Source organism: Clinocottus analis, unplaced genomic scaffold (genome assembly GCF_023055335.1).
Source record: "Clinocottus analis isolate CAN_PGR_092001 unplaced genomic scaffold, fCliAna1.0.p SCAF_2, whole genome shotgun sequence".
In the NCBI taxonomy this organism is placed as follows: Eukaryota; Metazoa; Chordata; class Actinopteri; order Perciformes; family Cottidae; genus Clinocottus; species Clinocottus analis.
Window position 1 is genome coordinate 2,770,932 of NW_027175931.1, and position 20,797 is coordinate 2,791,728.

The 20,797-nt window shown below is 46.7% G+C and overlaps 1 protein-coding gene across 1 annotated transcript in view; it reads right to left on the reverse strand.

The window, feature by feature from the left end:
• The window catches only part of LOC137790192 (calsyntenin-2-like), a 217,653-nt gene that overhangs the window by 65,856 nt on the left and 131,000 nt on the right, over window positions 1–20,797 (reverse strand). Inside the window, exons 3-4 of the mRNA XM_068584176.1 lie at window positions 17,864–18,059; window positions 5,092–5,300 (exon numbers count right to left, since the gene is read on the reverse strand). Coding sequence (XP_068440277.1) covers window positions 5,092–5,300; window positions 17,864–18,059 — 405 coding nt within the window. The remainder of the gene's footprint in view (window positions 1–5,091; window positions 5,301–17,863; window positions 18,060–20,797) is intronic.

The window sequence follows — 20,797 nt, forward strand, 5'->3', positions numbered from 1 at the left end:
AATTCATGTCAAAATATATGTTATTTATCAGTGAGCCGGCTACGTCCCCGAGTGTTATCTCTGCAGAAACGTAAAATAAACATATATATTTTTTAAAAACACAAAACAAAATGGCGGCGTTGAACTATCCTCGCCAAAGAAACATCACTCTGTCGCTGTCAGCCGTCATCTTTGGTGATGTTTGGCGTATTGTCAGTGCAGTAGGATGTCGGACATCTAAAACTGTGAAAATCTGCATTATTCTGGGCAGTTTGGGGGGTTTCTGTACTAGAAAACACCTGAAATTAATTTAGGCAATTAAGGTTAATATGATTAGCGTCGTTAGCGGGTGTGGGACGGCTCCAAGTTGGCATGTCGCGGTTGGAAAAGCACAGGTGCACATGTGAACACATGAATGGTTTCATGGTTTAGGGTAAGGGGGGCTTAAAAGAATAAATCCCCTCGAGCATCAAACCACCGGCTCGGTCGAGGGTTTCCGTGTCCGCTCGTTGGGAGAGTTGGGAGCTAACGGGAGCTAACGGGAGCTAACGGAAGCTTCCCGCCTCTCGGTACTTTTCACCCTCTGTGTTGTAACGCACTTTAAAATGTCAACGAGCGCTCGGCAGCGTCGCTCATGAGCCGCGGTCGTATTTCATTCCCATTATGGAAAATGAGATCAACTTTACTGTCAATTTGCATTAAAACACACTCATGTGTTCACGGGGAGCACGGAGGTGGAGGACTGAGCTCTCTCTACCTTTCTCTCTCACTAACAGAAACAGGAAAAGCTTTAATGTGTGAAGAGAGAATCAGAAATACATTTTATAATTCATCATTGGAAGCAATTGGATCAGTTGTAACACACACAAACATGCACGCACAACAACAAATACCAACCTTTCTTTGTTCAGACAGAATAAAAATTAAAATAAAATGTGTGTAAAACTACTAGGTATCTATCTATTTGAAAAAAAAAAATTGCATTATTTTTTATTCCGTTTTTTATAACCTGTGTTTTAAAAAAAAGTCCTTAAATATTGAGTTAAAATCTCTTTACTTCTTTCTAGAAAAAGGCTGTTTAGCTTCACATAAGTTGATGTCGTGGAATTGGTGGGAAAAGGTTCTGGAAGTTATCCTGTATTATAATACAGGGGGATCAAATCAAGCATTCTGATTGGTTGAGAGTCACAGGGCGTAGTTTATTAAGCCATAAAGTACCGTACAACCTGTTGAACATGCAGTTCAAGGGTTTGCCTAACAGCACCCTTGAACAGTACATTATTGACGATACAGTACTGCCTCTCGTACCTTATTGATTAAATAAACGAGCAAAGGATCCGAATCGTCATCTGGTCTACTCTCAACTTCTGAAGTGTTTTCTTAACGCAGCAGCTCGTCACTTCTCTTCTGTTTTACTGACATTCGACTTCAGAGTTTACTCCGAAAACTTCAAACCGCCCGGAGGAGAACAACAGCAGTGTCTTCTGCTGCAGCCTCGTGACTTATTAGATACTACAGCGTGTGTGTGCATCGCTGCTTAACTTCCTATACATTCTGCACGTGTGTGTGCATGTGTGTGTGTGTGTGTGTGCTTAAGAGGAGCAACGGGTATTTCATTTCAATTTTAAAGCATCATTATATATCATCGTCAAATTAACTGCGACGCCTTAATATCATCGCTGTAACAAATGAGATCACGGTCGGGGTGACAGGTAGCCTCTAATCCCGCACAAGTGGTTTGATTAGCGCTAATGTTTTCTCAAAATTAAGACCATGCACGTTTTCCATTAAGCCCCTGTCGCTTCCTGATGCAATGAAGACGTTATAGTGCTGCTCCTCCCTCTCCCCGCCTGCTGGTAGTACACATGTAAAACTACCTGTACACCTGGAGTACGCAGTTATCGTGTACTTATCATGTAAATGAAACGACTGCATGTGTGAAGAAGAAAAAAAACATATATAGCCTCTGTGGCTCCAGCCGTGGAAAAATCAGATAAATTGCCTCAAGTGATGTCACTTGAGTCCAAAAAAAATGATGTTGCTTAACCTTCCTATTACATTCAGGGTCAATTTGATCCCATTCAATGTTTAATGTCTCTAAATAAATGGTTGACATCATTTTTTTTGCGTCATATTTCATGACTTTATAAGGACAACTGGGTCAACATAACATTAACATGATGATATGTTTTCAATGTGGGGGTCAGGCATAAAAAATACAAACATTTTGCACACATTGGTTTTGGTTGTTTGGGATGATATTGAGGTCACTGTAACGTACAATTGTATAATCTTTAGAAAGTTTTAGGGCCAATCATTTTTAGCCTATCTATTTGTGTGAACTCAAAACTAGCAATGTGAGTTCTTGAGTTAAGTCACAGTGACCTTTGACCTTTAAATCCTGATCATTTTAAATCTTGAGTGCAGGCGGATGTTTGCACAGATTTTCCCGACGTATGTTGTTGACGAGGAAGACGGCAAAAATAAATGCATGTGAAAAAATAACCTTTGACAGAATTACATTCACACAACAAGACACAAATGAGCCGCTTCGTCTCGACGGTACGATCGGCGTCCAGACCGCGGGTCTCCCGCCTCGTCCGTAACCGCGACCCATTTTCTCAAGCTAGGCCGAGCTAACGAAGCTGCGCTGCTCCTAGCGTCTCCGTTAATATTTCAGGAGTCTGCTGACTCGAGAAAGAGGAGTTGAAACGCGGCCGGGGCGAGCTATGGCGACTCGTATTTCAGAGCGGATTCCTTCCCGTGGTGTCTGCATTGTGGGGAGAGAGCTGGATGTTGATAATGTGATATGTTTGAATACGGGAGTGCGAGTGGGAGATGCAATTTATCCGCGGGCGGCTTTGTTCGCCCATTCTCTGTCTCCCTCTCGGCTTGTTTAGAAACTCCCCCTCCCCCGCGGTCTCCCCTTTCCATTTCAACGCACGTCATTGTCTCGCTGCTGTTTCTGCAGCCTCATCCGATCTCGCCGTTTTGCTGCCTCGTCTGTTGTGCCGCCAGCTTCCTTTTCTTTCCGCGAGCGTTTGTGTGCATCGCACAATCGCACCCTCGCACCTTTCTGCATGGCGGAGGGGTCGTATTCCTTCAATTACCACGTCAACTTATCCGCGTCAGCAGGCTGTGCGCGCCGCACAGGTTGGCCGGCGAGTAAATGACTACTTTGCCCTCCATCTCGCTCGCTCTGTGGCTTCTCCATCAAACCGTGCAGACAAGCAAAAACAGAGCGTCTGTCTCTGAGAGTCCCATCTATCATCCCTTTATAATTACTACCCAACACAACCACACAGCGTTAATGCTGCTCGGCCCTTCTTGTCTTTGTCTAGAGGACGAAGCTGGAATTATTCTGTATTATCCTCAAAGTAAAGGCAGAGTGGCGCTACTGCGCGTGTCCATCTTGTTTTCCTACTGCATATAGTTCCTGCTGAGGTCAGAGGTCACACATGCATAGTTAACTTAACTTAAGTCCATGCTTTAGGGGTGTGGCTACAGAGTGATTGACAGGTCGCTGCCAGGGCGTCGTCTGGTCTGGTTGTTGTCCACGTTTTCATCTTCAAACTTTAACTGTTTGCTTAAAATGTGTTGTTCAGCGTTTGGTTGCAGCTCTCACTTCTGGGTGGAAACAACCAAGATGGCGACGGACAAAATCCAAGATGGCGGAGGACTTGAAGGCTTCACACCAATGCCAATAAACCAAATGGGTGGCGTCACAGTGACGAGGTCCACTTCCTCTCTACTGAGAGACTGACTGAGCATGAACCACATGCTCATGTTCATGGCAATGAAGTGAAACTTCGTACTTCATTGTGTGTTATTGGTCGTTTTGGGGCGAATAGAACAGAGGTTTCAGTTATTCAGACTTTGGCTGTATCGTTTTCTATTTGCTCCTCTCGTAACACTCTCTCGCCCTCACAGACAACTCGTCCTTTCCTCCCTCTCTCCCTCCCTCCACCTACTCTCTCTCTCTCTCCCTGAGGTGCTCTTGAGTTCAAGTGCTCCTCAAAGCCTCTTTCCTCAGCGGTCAATGGCCGAGCGAGACCCCTTCAAACGGAGAGAGAGAGAGAGAGAAGCGAGAGAGCACTCTGGCTGCACCCCCCTCCTCCCAGTGTGGCCTCAGCCACTCCACCTTCTTATTGCAACACCTCAGCGGTCGGCAGCCGAAAAGAAAGAAGCATCCTCCATCTACGTCAGGTCAAGACAGGTACGGTGTTTGCAGATTGTTTTGTCGAGGACCCACTAAAGCCAGTTTGTATTCAAACCGCTCGTCTCATAGCGGTAAGAATCAAGAGGTTTGAGAGCTGAAGTGCGCACTAAAAGGATTCATTTCACGCAACTTGACTTTGTGTGAACTTCCCCACAACTGAAGTTAAAACCCACAACAAAAAAAAGACAAAAGTGTCCTCCATGGAAGTATGAAACTCCAACATGATCAGTAGAGGTCATGATGTTGGAGAGAATACACAATCTCTCACACACCCATGATGTCTGTGTGCAATCAACACCGGTCATGTTAATGTTTGAGAAAGTTGCAATGTACAAGTGGTACAACTTGTCAAAGAAAGTCAAGAAAAAAAATGTACAAGGGTATTTGAGAGTGTCGGATTATTTTCTTATAGCATTTATCTCCATCTGTGTGTGTTTGTTATGTGGTTTTTTTTGTACTCAGACTTTCTGTGATGGGATTTGAGGTGACCGATGGCTCTCTTGCTTGACTTTGTCCTTGGAAAAAGAGCAAAGAACACACTTTATCCTGGAGAGAGACGTCTGTCACTTCATTCAGTTTGTGTATACAGGTTCACGTGTGTGTGTGTGTGTGTGTGTGTGTGTGTGTGTGTGTGTGTGTGTGTGTGTGTGTGTGTGTAGTACAAGTGTTAAGTGTTCTTTAAATAAGATTGGACAATTAGGAAATGCTGTTGGATGTGGTTGGTGGAGGGAAAGACCCAAAAGAAATTGACACCTCACCACAAAATACTCCTTTAAATACACTAAAGGTCAAGATAATTAGGTGAAGGAACAATATTTAAGTACTGGCATATCTTCTGGCTTTGTCGAATATGGCAAAAAAAAAATCCTTTTCTTTCCCTGTATTCTACTCACCGTTGCGATCTATGGCGAATGGCGTGCCGGTGGAGGTGATCTGGTAGTTGCAGATCTGGCTGTACTGCGGGGAGCAGTCCTGGTCGGTGGCCTCCACCTGCAGGATGCTGTCGTAGATCTTGCCCTCCGTCACCGCCGCTCGGTACTGGGCCTCCCGGAAAACCGGGGCGAACTCGTTCACGTCGTTGACCTGGATGTGCACCACGGCCCTGCGGACAACAGGGGGCGACAGAGAGGGAAGTGGAGATGAGTGTATAGGAGTCTATCGTCTGCATAGCGCGTGACTTTGGTGCATTCAGGGGGGGAAAGGAAGTATTGAAGTCATTTAGACTCAAAATAAAGGATAAAACACTGTGGCAGTGTATTAGAAACACTCATTTCTAGTATACTATTGGCTTGGATCCAAACAGAGATTGTTTTGGACCATTAATTCACAAATAGAATACCTTTTTTTGTAGGAGAAGCAGTATATTTGTAAGCTCTGAGGAGGTTTTAAAGAAGGATGGTCACTGAACTTGTGAGAACGGTCGCATAAAATGTTCTGCAGGTTCGGAGGAAGCTTTTCAAAAGCACTTCACTTCCTCGCAGGTGATTGTTGGGTTTGTATTGCGGAGCCGCAGAGTTCACTGCCAGAGATTAATTAGTTTGGTAAGCAATAGTCACATTGTGCTTTGTGCGGCACGCCGTCTGGCCCTGAGCTGACCCCGAAGGATTGCTTTGATTGTGTTGCGATGGCAAAGTAATCGCAAGGATCTCTTCATCTACCACATGCACAATTCTCCCAAGTGCACTAAACTGCACTAATTAATCATCCCATAAGTGATCTATCAGCACTAATTCATGTTAAGTCACACATGGGGAATAAAACCCCACCATTCATCACTTTGGAAATCCTTCATCAATACTCTCCGGCGGCCAGAAGGCAACAGACTGCATAATCAATCCTTCGATTCATTGACTGACAAGCGGTGATGGATGACGACGGGAGCCGACTAATACGGCTTTAAGCAAGTGAGCGGCGATGCGGAGTGTGGCGCCGCGTGCCGGGGACGCGGCTAATGGGATTAGCCGGGTTCGCTAACGGTAATGACGGCGGAATTTATCCCATTAGAATAAACTGTAAATATCTTTTTCAACGTGTTGGAGATGGAGGGAGGGAGAGAGAGAGAGAGAGAGAGAGAGAGAGAGAGAGAGAGAGAGAGAGAGAGAGAGAGAGAGAGAGAGAGAGAGAGAGAGCGTCGGGAGGCCGAGCCCACGCAGAAGGGAACATAAGAAACGCATAAACCAAGTCTCCACATATATTTGCCGGAAATTAATGCACTTTACATGCATTTTCAATCCGAGACACATGTTCAAACTAATCTCACACAAGCACACATTTATTTTTATTTTCCGCATCATTCAAATGTAATTAGTTGGATGTAGTTGTAAGGCGAAGACGTCTCCGTGAGCCTGGAGGGAAAAGTATACCGCGAAGGTAAAAGAAAAATAACTCAATGTGTTTATAATCCAAAAATAAACACAAGGATTTATTTCCGCATCACCAGCTGGAGAAATAACTTTACTTTGTCACCAATCGGTAAATAAAACGAGTTAAAACCTGTTTTACATTTATTATTTTTCTCTTTCTCAAGCTTCTTCACACCTGCTTACCTGAATAATCACCTGTGTACTTCACTCCGCTGTAGCATCACTCCGCCTCTACAGACATTTATCATGTTAAATACCCAAACTGTGTGTTTAAAGGACCATTATTCATAAAGTGCAGCTCGAGAAATCATATTTCTGGGACCTTCTAAATGATCTGAAATGGCTTCCCCCCCCGCGAGATACAGGTGGAGAATACACAAATGAACCCCTGTAAGACATGATTAATGGCCGGGGGGGGTTGAGACGTTGTGGGACGTTAACAGCGATGCTAACAGCGGTGAAGACGGCGATAAGAAGCGCTGACAGATGACGGCGGCGCCGGTCGGTGCAGTAAATCCCTCAGCCAGCCTCGTTCTGTCATATTAATGACGCTCTCTCGTAAACATCACCCCCCCGCTCCGACACGCTCCCCAGCGGCGAGGGAGCCAACATATGTTCCACTCCTCTGGGGCTTGTACGGAGGGGTCGCTGTGTGTGTGTGTGTGTGTGTGTGTGTGTGTGTGTGTGTGTGTGTGTGTGTGTGTGTGTGTGTGTGTGTGTGCGTGTGTGTGATTATGTATGTGCACGATACATAACTAAAGGCAATGATTGTGAAAACTTCTCTTTCAGAGTGTGCATGCTAGTGTGTGTTTTCTCTGCTGATGGCTCACATCTGGCTAAAACAGACGCCTGGCTCTCCGGGGTCGTGTGTGTGCGTGTGTGTGTGTGTGTGTGTATTTGTGTGTATGCATGCACACAAGTGCATGATACATAACTAGATGCAACAACTTCTCTTTCAGAGTGTGCATGCTCGTGTGTGTTTTCTCCGCTGATGGCTAAAATAGACGCCTGGCTCTCCGGGGTCACAGGCTTTTTCACCCACGTGTGTGTGTGTGTGTGTGTGTGTGTGTGTGTTAGTGGCACACTGCCAGGCTGAGCCCGTTCCCAGCCAGCTCCTCCCTGAGGCCGACCTCAGCAGCAGGGAACCCGCAGTGAGTCAAAGTGACATAAAAAAGATGGCGGCGGCGGCGGGTAAGTGACCACGCGGGTGCGAGAACGACCCACCGAGCAAAGTGGATGGAAGCCCGCGGCCCTGGAGAGCCGATAGGTTAGATAACAAACACCCCCGAGTGGATGAGGACATCACATCGACTGGCCTGTTTTAGCTCTGCGCTGTGCAGTCACTCTGTGGACAGATGGAGGTGGAAAAAACAACCAAGAAGCAAACTGCCAGGAGAAAATAGTCATATTTTAGCAGAAAAAATGTTTGGGTACAACTTATGAGCAATACGCGTTAAAAAAACTGAAATCAGGACAAAGTTAGGCATGTACAATCAACTTTGAAATGCATCTGGACACCTTAGTTGATGTTTCTCCAGCCGACAAAAACATAAAATGTGCAAATAAAGTTCTGACTGTGCAAAATATTACTAACATTTGGCAAACAAAATAGCTTATTGTGGCTGCAATTAACCTGTTTTGCAGTGAATATCTATTTAACATGAACTAAAGGATTTTAAAAACAATCTGCGCCCCACCTGTAATACCTCTTCGCCCCACTAGAGGGGCGCGCCCCACATTCTGACAACCACTGCTCTGACATGTTTATTTCCTGGGGACTTTATAAGTTTTAACAAGCCTAATATATATTTTTATAATTTGTTTAACGACACAGAATCATTATCGATTTTTGGCCAGAGCCGTGTTTCGTGATATGTTCAATTATGTTTAGTGTCGTGTTAATAAGAGGACGCGGTACGAACCCCAGGTTGGGTTAGAGCACCTTGTTACAGCGTTATGGAATGATTGTGGTCATTAAAGGGGAGGTCAACAGTGTCATTGTGTGTTTTGCACCACGGTGCTGTGTAAAAAGAAGAGAAAAAGATGCTGTAATCATTCCTCCAGCTCACACACAAGGTCCTTGTTCTTTGTGACAAAATAAGTAATTATTTCACTCTTTTGTTGACCTCCACACTCGACCTTCTCTCTCTGCAGACTTCACACTAAATCCTTCTCCCAACATTCGATGGTAAAAATATATTGAAATGAGTGAACTATTGTGCTGCGTTGAAATAGTCTTTATAAAAATCGCCAAAAATTGCCTTGAAATGAGCATTTCAATTAATTCCAACAATGGTGTTGTCCTCCCTCTCTTAGACTTGAGCACATCTCGTAAACTCCTCCCACATGATGCAAGATCGGGTTGCAAGCCGCTACTACCCTTCGGTGGTTGTCCCTTTTAGCTCCCCGCTGTAGCGAGCTAGCGCTGCTGCTAGCTCCCCGCTGCTGTTGCTGCTACTGCTCGCTTCCCCGCTGTAGCGAGCTAGCGCTGTTGCTAGCTCCCCGCTGCTACTGCTCGCTTCCCCGCTGTCCGAGTCTGGCGTCGAGCCGAGGCTGGTCCCGCTACCTTCGGTGTTGCTAGCCGAGATCTAGCAGCAGCGCTAGCTGGCTACAGCGGGGACCTAGCGGATACACCTACCAAAGCTAGTAGCGGCTTGTAACCCGACTTTTACGGTTTAGTGCTTATGTATTTTTATTGTATTTTCTTCATACGTTGCTCATATGGGAAACATTTGTTGTCCGTGAAATGCAAACAACTTTAGTGTTACGCTGATGATGCACAACTGTCCCGCCCCTCCCATGCAGACTGGCCAATCATAGTGGAGAATTATCCGACTCTCAATGAATAATTTTCTTCATTTTCAGGGTGGCTTTGTGTATTTTGAGCTCGTCGTGGTTAAATATAATATAATATAATATAATATAATACTGTTACCTGGAGACGTTGGAAAGAGGCCTTTTTTCTAATAGGAACAGGAAATAAAGACCTACGCCGCTTTACAGGAATAGTGTTTTTTTCATAATTGCATTGTTCACTTTCACACTGCAGGCTTTACTTCTTTCATCTTTATCTTTTTAACTTGTTTTTCGCTGCAGAATCTGTTTGACAGATTCTTCAAATCATATCCTCGACTCTTCTGTCTCTCAGCCTCTCTGAAATTGCTTTTTCATTCTTCCTTAGGAATGTGATAATAATCATTCACAGAGTGCACGGTGGGCTACGTGGTTAGCTCCGCCCCCTCGATGGAGCGTCGGCGGGAGGGGGCGGGCCTTAGCGAAGGGTCAATTCTTTGAATGCGTTGGAGAATAAAGGAACTCTGGGAGGTCTGCAAGGGTTTTTTTAAGTTTGTTTGGCAGTTTCTCAAGGTCATCATCTTGTCATGGAGTAAATGATGCTGAAGTGCTGACGCACGCTTCATTAGAAGTCGCCTTGAATACAACAACTCTCTGGATTACAGTTAACTCTGAATGCTGGGAGCAGGATTGTGACAAATACAAGAAACCACATCAGATTTCCTCTGCGTAACTGGTTTATAAAGCCTTACATCACCTCCAGCAGCGCTTTTCCTGCAGCGCGATGGAACACGAGTTTCTCATCCGTTTATGTGGAAAAAAACACACCGTTGACTGAAATGAAAGCAAACGGCTTTCATCCCATGAAAAGGAAGGAGAGGATGTTTGCCGTCATCTCATTGGAGGGAGATGAACACCTCATTAGAACACGATGCGGCCAGGTGTGATTCCACTCGCAGTACAGCAGCAGCAGACGCATCAGATAGCAGCTGCAGGTCGCAGCAGGTGATGCATGTTGATGCCACGCAGGGTCGCATTGTTCCGGCTTATCGCATATTCATCCACGCTCATTATTTATCCACACTCAGCGACACACACACACACACACACACACACACACACACAGGCAGAGTCGTTATCCCAGGCCTCCTTTGCACACACTCGCGCATGCACACGAACGAACGCACACACACTCACACACCTGCAGATCCACACACAAACACATGCACGCCTGAACACCCACACACACATGCAGACCTACACACACATACACACACGCACTCTCTCTCGCACACACACACACACACACACACACGTACGCCTGCACACACACACACACAGTACAAACCGCTCTATGGTGACAAACGCAAGTCTTGAGTGACAGATTGCCACGCTGATGGGGACACAATGAATCTGCATGCACACACACATGCCCGCCTGCACACCCAACACACATATACAGACACACACACACACACACACACACACACACACACACACACACACACACACACACACAGGACTCAATTAATCTTTGTCATGAATTTGCCGAGAGGTTGAATCATCAATTTTCTCTCTTGTAGGACCAGAATGGAAATAAACAGCCGTAAACGGCGCCGGCGGCGGCTCGCTCATCGATATGCAACGGAGCGCCCTCGTGCGCATCGCCGAGCACCCCGAGGCCCCCGGCGCAGCACCCCGCGGCGGGTCCCCTACGAGGGGATGGCGATGCACTGGAGTCCCGCTCAGCGCTAAGCTCCACGCAACGGATCCGGTTTAAGTGAAATCAGTGCCGGGTCGCGGCCCCCGAGAGACAAGAGCAGCGATGAAGAGAGGGAGGAGGAGGGGTCCTCTCGGCCGCCATCAAAGCGCTCTGGAAGCGGTTTGAATCCGGGATGCGTCGGCTAACTGAAGCGGACAAAGCCAGATGCTGCAGCTCCCGGCGGTGCGTTCCCGTCACTGAAACACAGACGAACCAGAACTCTCCCATTACGTCACGTTCCTTCAAGACAAAACAACACATTCATGCTCGACGCCGCTTCGTTGTTTTGTTTCCTCACTCTCGCCAAGAATAATAATCACGTGGACTAACTCGGTGACAGAATGAGGTTTCACTCATATTAGCATCAAGTGTGACAAGCGTGAAGTTTAAGATTGTTGGCGGAATAAAAACACAAAAAAAAAACACGCGCCGACACTTTGACAGCGAGGCACACGAGCCGCACGGAGACCGCTGGTCCTCTGCAGGAGTTTATCTTGACAGCTTATGCTAACAAGGCAGAGCTTTTGGCCCACTTCTTCACTCATAAGAAGGGGACTTGTCTATCTGTGTGTGTGTGTGTGTGTGTGTGTGTGTGTGTGTGTGTGTGCGCGGGCGGGTTATGAGATGCAAAATCTATCCCCGGTTCTGGTGTTTGTCTTATTTATATGTAAATGCAGGTATATCAGCGTGAATTTGACTCAGCATTTGAGGTGTGTGTGTGTGTGTGTGTGTGTGTGTGTGTGTGTGTGTCCTTCAGCCCGCTGCTCCGTGGGATAATTAGCCTCTCCTAACTGCAGCGAGGCCGGCATACACACAGGCCTGTAAGATCCACTAATGATGACTTTAATAACGACGGCGTCGCCGAGCCGGCGCGTGTGAATGTGCGGCCGGGTCGCCGCGACAGAACATCAGCGCGTCTCAATTATATCAACATTTCCCCGTCACACACACATACGTTTGTACACACACAACCTTGGGCTGCCTTCAGGCACTTAAACCCCCCCGCGCCGCCGCCGCCGCCGCCGCCGCCCCACCTGGGCTGGTGTTAAACACACGTGTCGTGATGAGGTGCGAGACCTGGGAGGCGTCGCGGCGTCGCGAGGCCGCTAGGCGTCCCTCGTGCCTCATTACGCCGGAGCAACAGTGGAAACTGGTGTGTGAGGACGACGCGGAGCAACTTACAGCCTTCAGACGCTAATTAGCTTGTTTTTCCACCGCAACCCCCCGAAGGCTCAGGTGGCTGCTGACTTCAGAGAATTATACTCAAACTGTGGCGACTGTTAGGACCTGAAGTGAGCCCACGACCGGCTCACTGGTCCGCTTATTCTTTATATATATATATATATATATATATATATATATATATATATATATATATATATATATATATATATATATATCTTGAGATGTTGAGGCTGTTTGACGTGTGTCTCATGTTTCACGTGTAGATGAAACGTGAAACATGAAGATTGAGTCACAACAGACTTCATGAGGGTGAAATAAACCAAATAAAGTGAAAGAATATCTTCCAAAGTTTATAATTTATTTATTATTGTTTTTTGCATTTTTTATTATTATTTTTCTTTCTAATATTTGATCCTAATTTTATTTTTTTCTTTACTTTTTTCTCTTCTTGTAAATATTTTTGTCAATATTTTTTGAATATTTCTATTTTTTCAATTTTGCATATTTTTGTAAATAATGTTGTAAATACTTTTGTAAATATCGTTGTAGATACTTTTTGGGGCACTTTTTAAAAGCGTTGTGTCTCTCCACAGCTCGCTTTGAGCCTCTAAGTGTCCGTATCGTTCTGATAGTTGAAGTCGACGTTTAACATTAAATCTCATGTGAAACACGAGAATACGTTTGTTTTACTGATGAATTGAAAAGATGACTCATCCAATACGACGTCTCGTTGGAGCTATTATGATAAAAGCAAGATAATAAGATAAGATGACGTCATAATGACAGTGAAGATGATGAGGAAGGTCACAGATACGACGTCATGTGAATTGTATCGCATCGGTTTGTCATTTTTAAAAAAGTGAGTCCCTCAAAAGTTTGTGAAACTCCAGGACGTCCTTCAGTGAAGCGGTGAGTTGCCCTTCTCTGTTTGTCTGTTGCATCTCAGTCCGGACTGACGTGGTTTAGTTGCACCGACAGACCTCTCATGGGCACGAATACGCTCCTCTTCCTCCCTCTAAGCAGCGTTCAGGAGGTTAAATATCTTTATGAACTGTCTCGCCTCGATCCAAAGCTGCTTCCTTCTTTGTTCATAAAGTTTAGTTTCACTTCCTGCTCGGCCGGCGGTCCTCGGCACCAATTAAAAACTCTCTCCTCACTTCAGTAGGCAGACTCAAAAGATGGACATCCATCACATGGGCTTTTCTAATTTTTTTATTTTAATGTAACGACCGACGGCGAGCGCGCCTTCACAGTTCAGCACAAAGTGTCCGTCTGGCAGAGGTCGGCGCTCCGGCGCTGCAGATTAATTTGTGTTTCATTTTAAAAGCTGACCGGAGCAGAAACAAGTCTCTCAAGGAGTTGAAGGTGAATTCATTTGAGCCTTTTTTGCACTTTGCTGACATTGACTGAAGCTTATATCTCAGAGGGCGGAGGGAAGCCGTGCCACGCGGAGCGGGAACGCCGCATCGCCGGCCTCCGCTCGCTAACTTTCTTTCTCACAATCCAACAATGTTTTTCCAACAGAACGAGCAGCTTTTCTATTTTCAAACCGTTTTTCTTTTACTAAAACACCTCCCCGACATGTCAAAGCTTTGCTTTGCAGGGGTTGACGTTGCAGAAGGTGATTCCTCGGGTCCTAACCTTTCCAGAAAGGTGTGTTGTGAGTATGTGGGATGTTGTAAAGTATTAGAACTCATTGGGGTTCATACAAGCGCGTGAACAAGAGGTGCAGACCTACACGTGGGCTTCGCTGCGTGCAAGAAGTTGTTTGACACGGAAGATTCAAGAAAAGAACATTTAATTTGTGTGCAGTAAACAAATGAATAACAGCGTAATGGCCGCCCCACAGCGAGAGACTGGAGGCGAGCGGCCGGGAGAAGTTTAAACTCCTCGTGTCACTCCTCTTCCTCATCCTCTTCCTCTTTCCTGTCCTCTTCAGCTGATCATTCTCTCACTGCTGACGTGTCATGTGTAATGAGCACAGCCTCAAACTTTTTCTTCTTCTTGAGAAGATTCTTCTCCTTCTTCTTCTTCTTCTTCTTCTTCTTCTTCTTCTTCTTCTTCTTCTTCTTCTTCTTCTTCTTCTCTTGAGAAGATTCTTCTTCTTCTTCTTCTTCTTCTTCTTCTTCTTCTTCTTCTTCTTCTTCTCTTGAGGAGATTCTTCTTCTTCTTCTTCTTCTTCTTGAGAAGATTCTTCTTCTTCTTCTTCTTCTTCTTCTTCTTCTTCTTCTTGAGAAGATTCTTCTTCTTCTTCTTCTTCTTCTTCTCTTGAGGAGATTCTTCTTCTTCTTCTTCTTCTTCATGTTGAGAAGATTCTTCTTCTTCTCTTGAGAAGATTCTTCTTCTTCTTCTTCTTCTTCTTCTCCTTCTTGAGAAGATTCTTCTTCTTCTTCTGGCAGAGATTATTCTCCTCTTCCTCCTCCTCTTCTTCCTCCCCCCCTCCTCCTCCTCCTCCTCCTCCTCCTCCTCCTTCTTCTTCCTCTGTTCACTTTCCTCTAAACCAGAGCATCGGAGCGAGGGGGTGTCTGCTTGTGGCTGCGATGAGAGGCCGGCCTCGTCCTGAGAGAGTTTCTCAGTGGAGTAAAGAACAAACCCTTCGTGGAGTCCCTGGGTTCACTTCCCTCCGTCTGCAGCAGCAGAACTGGGTCTCTGCTCGCAGCGAGGCGCCGCTGTGTTGTGTTAATGGGAAGTAATAAGGCGACATAGCAGAAGGCCCGAGAGCTTTAAATGGGGCGATGAAACGCGATCAACCGAATGGAAACAGTTGCACAATCCACCCGCGCAAAAGTCCAACAACATATCGTTAAACAAATTACACTCTGCTGATTTAAAACTTTAAACAAGCGGCTCGAAAAAAACCTGCTGCTGTAATTCAAAGTTCAGTCTGTGTGTGTGTGTGTGTGTGTGTGTGTGTGTGTGTGTGTGTGTGTGTGTGTGATTCGTGCTCTCGCCTCCAATGTAGGCTTTGCAGCTGTGTGGCTGTAGCTATTTAACTATGTGGCTATATGGCTGTGTGGCTATGTAGCTATGTAGCAATGTGACTATGTGGTTATGTGGCACAGTAGCTATGTAGCTATATGGCTGTGTAGCTATGTATTTATGTGGCTATGTAGCTTTTTAACTATGTGGCTATGTAGCTATGTGGCTATATGGTTGTGTGGCTATGTGGCTATGTAGCGATGCAGCTATATGGCTATGTAGCGATGCAGCTATATGGCTATACTGCTGTGTGGCTATATAGCTATGTAGCAATGTGGCTATGTGGTTATGTGGCTTGTAGCTATGTGGCACAGTAGCTATGTAGCTATATGGCTGTGTAGCTATGTGGCTATGTAGCTATGCGGCTATATGGCTGTGTGGCTATGTAGCTATATAGCAATGTGGCTATGTAGCTTTTTAACTATGTGGCTATATGGCTGTGTGGCTATGTAGCTATGTAGCAATGTGGCTATGTGGTTATGTGGCTTGTAGCTATGTGGCACAGTAGCTATGTAGCTATATGGCTGTGTAGCTATGTGAAAATGTAACTCTGTGGCAATGTAGCTATGCAGCTGTGTGGCTATGTAGCAATGTGGCTATGTGGTTATGTAGCTATGTCGATGTGTAGCTATGCAGCTGTGTGGCTATGTAGATGTGTGGCTATGTAGATGTGTGGCTATGTAGATGTGTGGCTATGTAGCTATGTAGATGTGTGGCTATGTAGCTATGTAGCTATGTAGATGTGTGGCTATGTAGCTATGTAGCTATGTAGATGTGTGGCTATGTAGCTATGTAGCTATGTGGACGTGTGGCCGAGAGGAGGAGGTTGAGATGGAGGATGTGCAGCACGCGGCGGACACAGGTAGTTGTGTGAAAAGAGCAATTTGAGACAGAGGAGTTCAGCAAGGCCAACAAGTGTGACAAATTGTTTTTTTTTATGGGTTGACCCCTTTAGAAGCGCTCCACTGGTGCTGCCGGAGGTGGAGACACCTTTAAAATAGCGTGCTGTCACACGTCATGTGGGAGGCCGACTCGTGCCCGTTGACTTCAACACTGCTTGAGTTATTCTGAGACTGCATCGCGGGCCGTGCCACTGAAACTAAATACAGAACTCTGTGTTTGCTGAAGTTTCTTTCTGTGTGTTGTCCCTCCGGGACGAAAGAGTCCGCTAAATAAATGCAAAGTAGACTCGGGTTTACTTTACGTAAAGTCGGGAGCGTCATTAATCAGTGTTACCTCTGAGAGGAACAGGATTTCCAGCAGATTGAATGCAGTCTTTTTTTTCTTCTTCTTTTTCTCTCTCACTTGTATCGAACGTCCTCCTCGCGTCGTGTTGGAGAACCTCGCCAAAGCGACTCAATCGGTCGCTCGAGTTAATCAATCTTCGGCTTTTTTGTTTTTGCATTCACGGGACAAACGAGCGGCGGCGGCGGCGGTATTGACGTGTAAATACAGACGATGAAAGGCCGTAACAGCTCAACTGTTGGTCCAGGTTTTGCAGCTGAAGTGGTGAAACTGAAGACTTTAGGGACAACATGAGCAAATGGTGGGTCTGGCTAGCTGGCTATGTAGCTATGTAGCTATGTAACTATGTAGCTATGTGGCTATGTAGCAATGTACCGATGAAGCGGTGTGGCTATGTAGCTATGTCTCTATTTAACTATATAGCTAAGTGGCTAAGTGGCTATGTGGCTATATAGCTATTGTAGGTATGTAGCTATTTAACTTTAAAGCTATGTGGCTACGTAGCTATTGTAGGTATGTAGCTAGCTAGCTCTGTAGGTATATCGGATGCCGTTAGCTAAAACATGTTTAGCTTTTCCCTTTAAAGCCGTTTCCCTCCTCGTCAATGTCACGAGGTCAAGTCAGCACGCGGCATGAACAAGATTTCACGTCCGGGAGGCAGAAGGTTTTATTTAATCTGTAAAGATGGAGACAGCTGTAGAGAGAATTGTGCTTAATCTGCTTCATTTGGCATATACATATAAAAAATAACCCAACATAACATGTATTTTACTGATATTTATTGTTCAGTAATCGTGGGTTGTGTGGGTCTGGGGGCCATTGTTCATTCCCAGTCTGGTCCTAGTATAAAAACCCTTCACCTGATGGTCTACTCTGCCCTTCTCTTGGTGAACTGGACGACCTCCAGATGGTTCCAGATGGTTCCACCTCGGATCTTCTCTGACGTCGGTTGCTGGCGCCGGCAGCTCGTCGGGGCGCCGCTCCAAACACCCACTTCCACTCTTTGTCTCCTCAGCTGGTCGTGATTTCTTTTTTTGTCTCGTAAGAGCATAAAAAACTCACCACTGTTTCCGAGCGTCGCCAATCATCTGATTGAACTTAAGCCATTTTCTAAATGAATCATGAATTAAACAATAAGCACTTGTAGTTTTACATAATTTAGCCCGAGCGTTTTTAGATGAATAATGAAAAATATTGTTTTTTTTATTCCCTCTTCTCTTTTTCCTTGGTCCTCTTTCCTTTTTTCCGTGACTCCGCACAAGCACGCCACCTAGAAATCCCGCTATTCGCCCTGAAACAGTCACGTTAGCTAAACTGTGCATGTGCTCGTTTACTCACTTGTGGGACTTTTTGACCTCCACGCCCCCGGGGCCCGAGCCGCAGTCCTGGGCCTGGATGATGAAGGTGTATTCCTTCTGCAGCTCGCAGTCCACCAGGCCGCGGGCCCTCAGCTGGCCCTCGCCGGACGTCCCGTTCAGCACCACCGCCTCGAACGGAGCCTCCAGCCCGTGGATGTTGAAGGCGCAGATTTCCCCTACGGACCAGAGAAAAGGACGGGAAGAGGAAGAAGAAGAAGAAGAAGAGAAAGAGTGAGGTCAGTGTTAATCAAGGTCAGTTAGGTGGATCATGTGATGGTAATACATGTGCTCTTTCCCAAGAAAACAAGTGTTGAACCCACACAGTGACTCTTAAAGGGCCACGCGGTGTTACATTGACTCAAGAAGTTGGAGGGAAAAGGTGAAGAAAGATGTTTATATCTTATACATATCTATATAATGTGCACTAATGTACTTATTATGATGTATTTATTACGGTTTTATTGTTTATTTATTGCACTTATTTACTTATTTATATTTTACCCGGTCTCTTGTGTGCACTATACAACTAGAGGAGTCGCCCCCTGGTGGTCAGGAGAGAGAATGCAGCTTTAACACATGAAGCATAGACTTCTATACAACCAGAGGAGTCGCCCCCTGGTGGTCAGGAGAGAGAATGCAGCTTTAACACATGAAGCATAGACTTCTATACAACCAGAGGAGTCGCCCTCTGGTGGTCAGGAGAGAGAATGCAGCTTTAACACATGAAGCATAGACTTCTATAGAACCAGATTAATTCATTTATATTTTACTCTGTCTCTTGTCTGCTGCTTTAATCCCGGCATTCCCGCACTGTGGGACTAATAAATCTTATCGCATCTTATCTTTATTTATCTTCCCCTTCCAGTACCGCTAAATCAATGTAACGCTCCATTTTCACCACTTAATTGTCCCGGTAGGGCGGCCGGTTCAAGGTCGACGGGGGTCAAACCTCCCGCCCCTCCCCCTCTCTCTCACCACCGATGTCCCCCGAGCGAATCCTGGAGGTTAAACTTGCGACTTTAATAAGATGCAAAAGATCGTCCCTGGAACAGCGAGCAGCGAAGGGAAGCTGCAGAACAGCAGCGGGAACTGGAGGTTTTCTAAATAGGTCACATTCTCGGCAACGTTGCGCCTCTCCCTATCTAATCGCTCGTGTGAACACGGAGGTCGGAAAGAAAACGACAACGTGGGGGCGTCGGGGTCTGAAATGAAACAACGCCCCCCCCCCCTCCTCGTGAAGAGATACAGGAGGAGAGAGAAAAGTCCATTTGAATCCAGAACGAGCCGACACGAGCGAAACAAAAGAGCTGACATTTACGGTGAAGGAAACTTGTTTTCTTTCTTCTTTTTGTCTGTTTTTTAAAAAAAATCCTCTCTTCGTTCTCGGCGACTCGACGTCCCCGAACGCTCCCACTGGTGGGATTTCCAGGAAAATCACTTAACGCCGGGCCGGCTCACACCCTGACCCGTGACAGCTAATTGCGGCGATATCACTTAAACTAACAGCGGAGGCTAAATTGGATTCCCCGAGCAGCTTTTGTGTGCGCGTCGCTCCTGGCGAGTCCCGATAAGAGCAACTTTATTTTCTACTTCCCCCCCTCCTCCTTTCTCTCGCTCCCCTTTTTTTATCCGGTTTCTGTTATAATCCCCTTCCACCTCACCTCACCCCGAACCCTCCCTTCCTGTCGGGGGGGGGGGGATGACACAGTCGCCCTACGGAGGAGCTACAGGCGGATTGATGAAGAGAGAGCGGGAACAGGAAATGAGAAGCAGAGTGACACACTGTCTGCACACGGTAACGACTTCCCTCGCTCCCCGTTGCCTTCACTTAAACGGGCATCTACATTATGGAGAAGCGTGGCTTCTTGCCCCCCCCCCCCCCCCCCCGCCCCGCCCTGCCGAAAAAAAATGGCATTGAAGGAACGCAACGGTCGAGATGCGCCGCTCCTCTCGACGGCGCCACACACACCAAAAAAAAAAAAAAAAAAAAAGAGAGAAGGGAAATGGAAAATCCATCACCGGTGGAGCGAGACATGAATCCAATATGCACAGGCGGGCGCAGGAGAGGAGGGGGGAGGGGCTTCCCATCTGGGCGAATATGCTGCGGATGTGCTGATGGCGCACACCCCCCCCCCCCCACCGCATCCCTCACCCGCCGCCGCCGAGGCCGGGAGGCCCGACGGGCTACTTGGGATTTAACTGAGAGTCAAGGTGACTTCGCTGGAGAAGACCCTCCCTCTTTATTTATTAAATACCAGACTTAATCGAACGCTCATGAACGCTACTCCTTCCTTCATCTTCTTTCCACTTGTCCGCCTATCACACCTGGCGAGCGCTCAGCCACCTGTGGAGCGCCGCCTCGGGGCCCCCGACAGTGCGGCGGCGGCGGCGGAGGAGGAGCAGATGTCGGGCGGCCGGCACTCGGCGGCGGAGGCCGAGGGGGCCTCCCGAACGCTAATTGCGAGACGCTAAACTGTTGGCTAAGTATGTGTCGCCGCGTCGCATTATTCTCTCAGGAGGCAGATTTACGGGGCAGGTGGAGGAACTCGGCCATCTTGGATGATGCAAACTAAATGGAGTCGGCGGATGCCGCCCGTGCCATTCGTTACGAACGAAGGTTACGATATCGTAACCCTGGTTCTATGCGCCGAGGCTCCATCAGGGCTCCTGTGGCTGATACGCGGCTCTTCGGGGCCGGTTTCATTAGCGGTGTATTAGCGGAGGGGGTTGCCAATAAAGTCTGAATATTAACGCCCCGTCTGTTCTTCAGTGAGGACGCACGCCGCCCTGCTGGCGGCGGCGGCGGCGGCGCTCGGCACCTCTTGGAGAGGGGATCTGGCACCCGGCTCTCTTTGAGGAACACAGAGCTCATTATCAGTGAAGGCAGAGATGCTTTCGCTGGCATCGCTGGGCA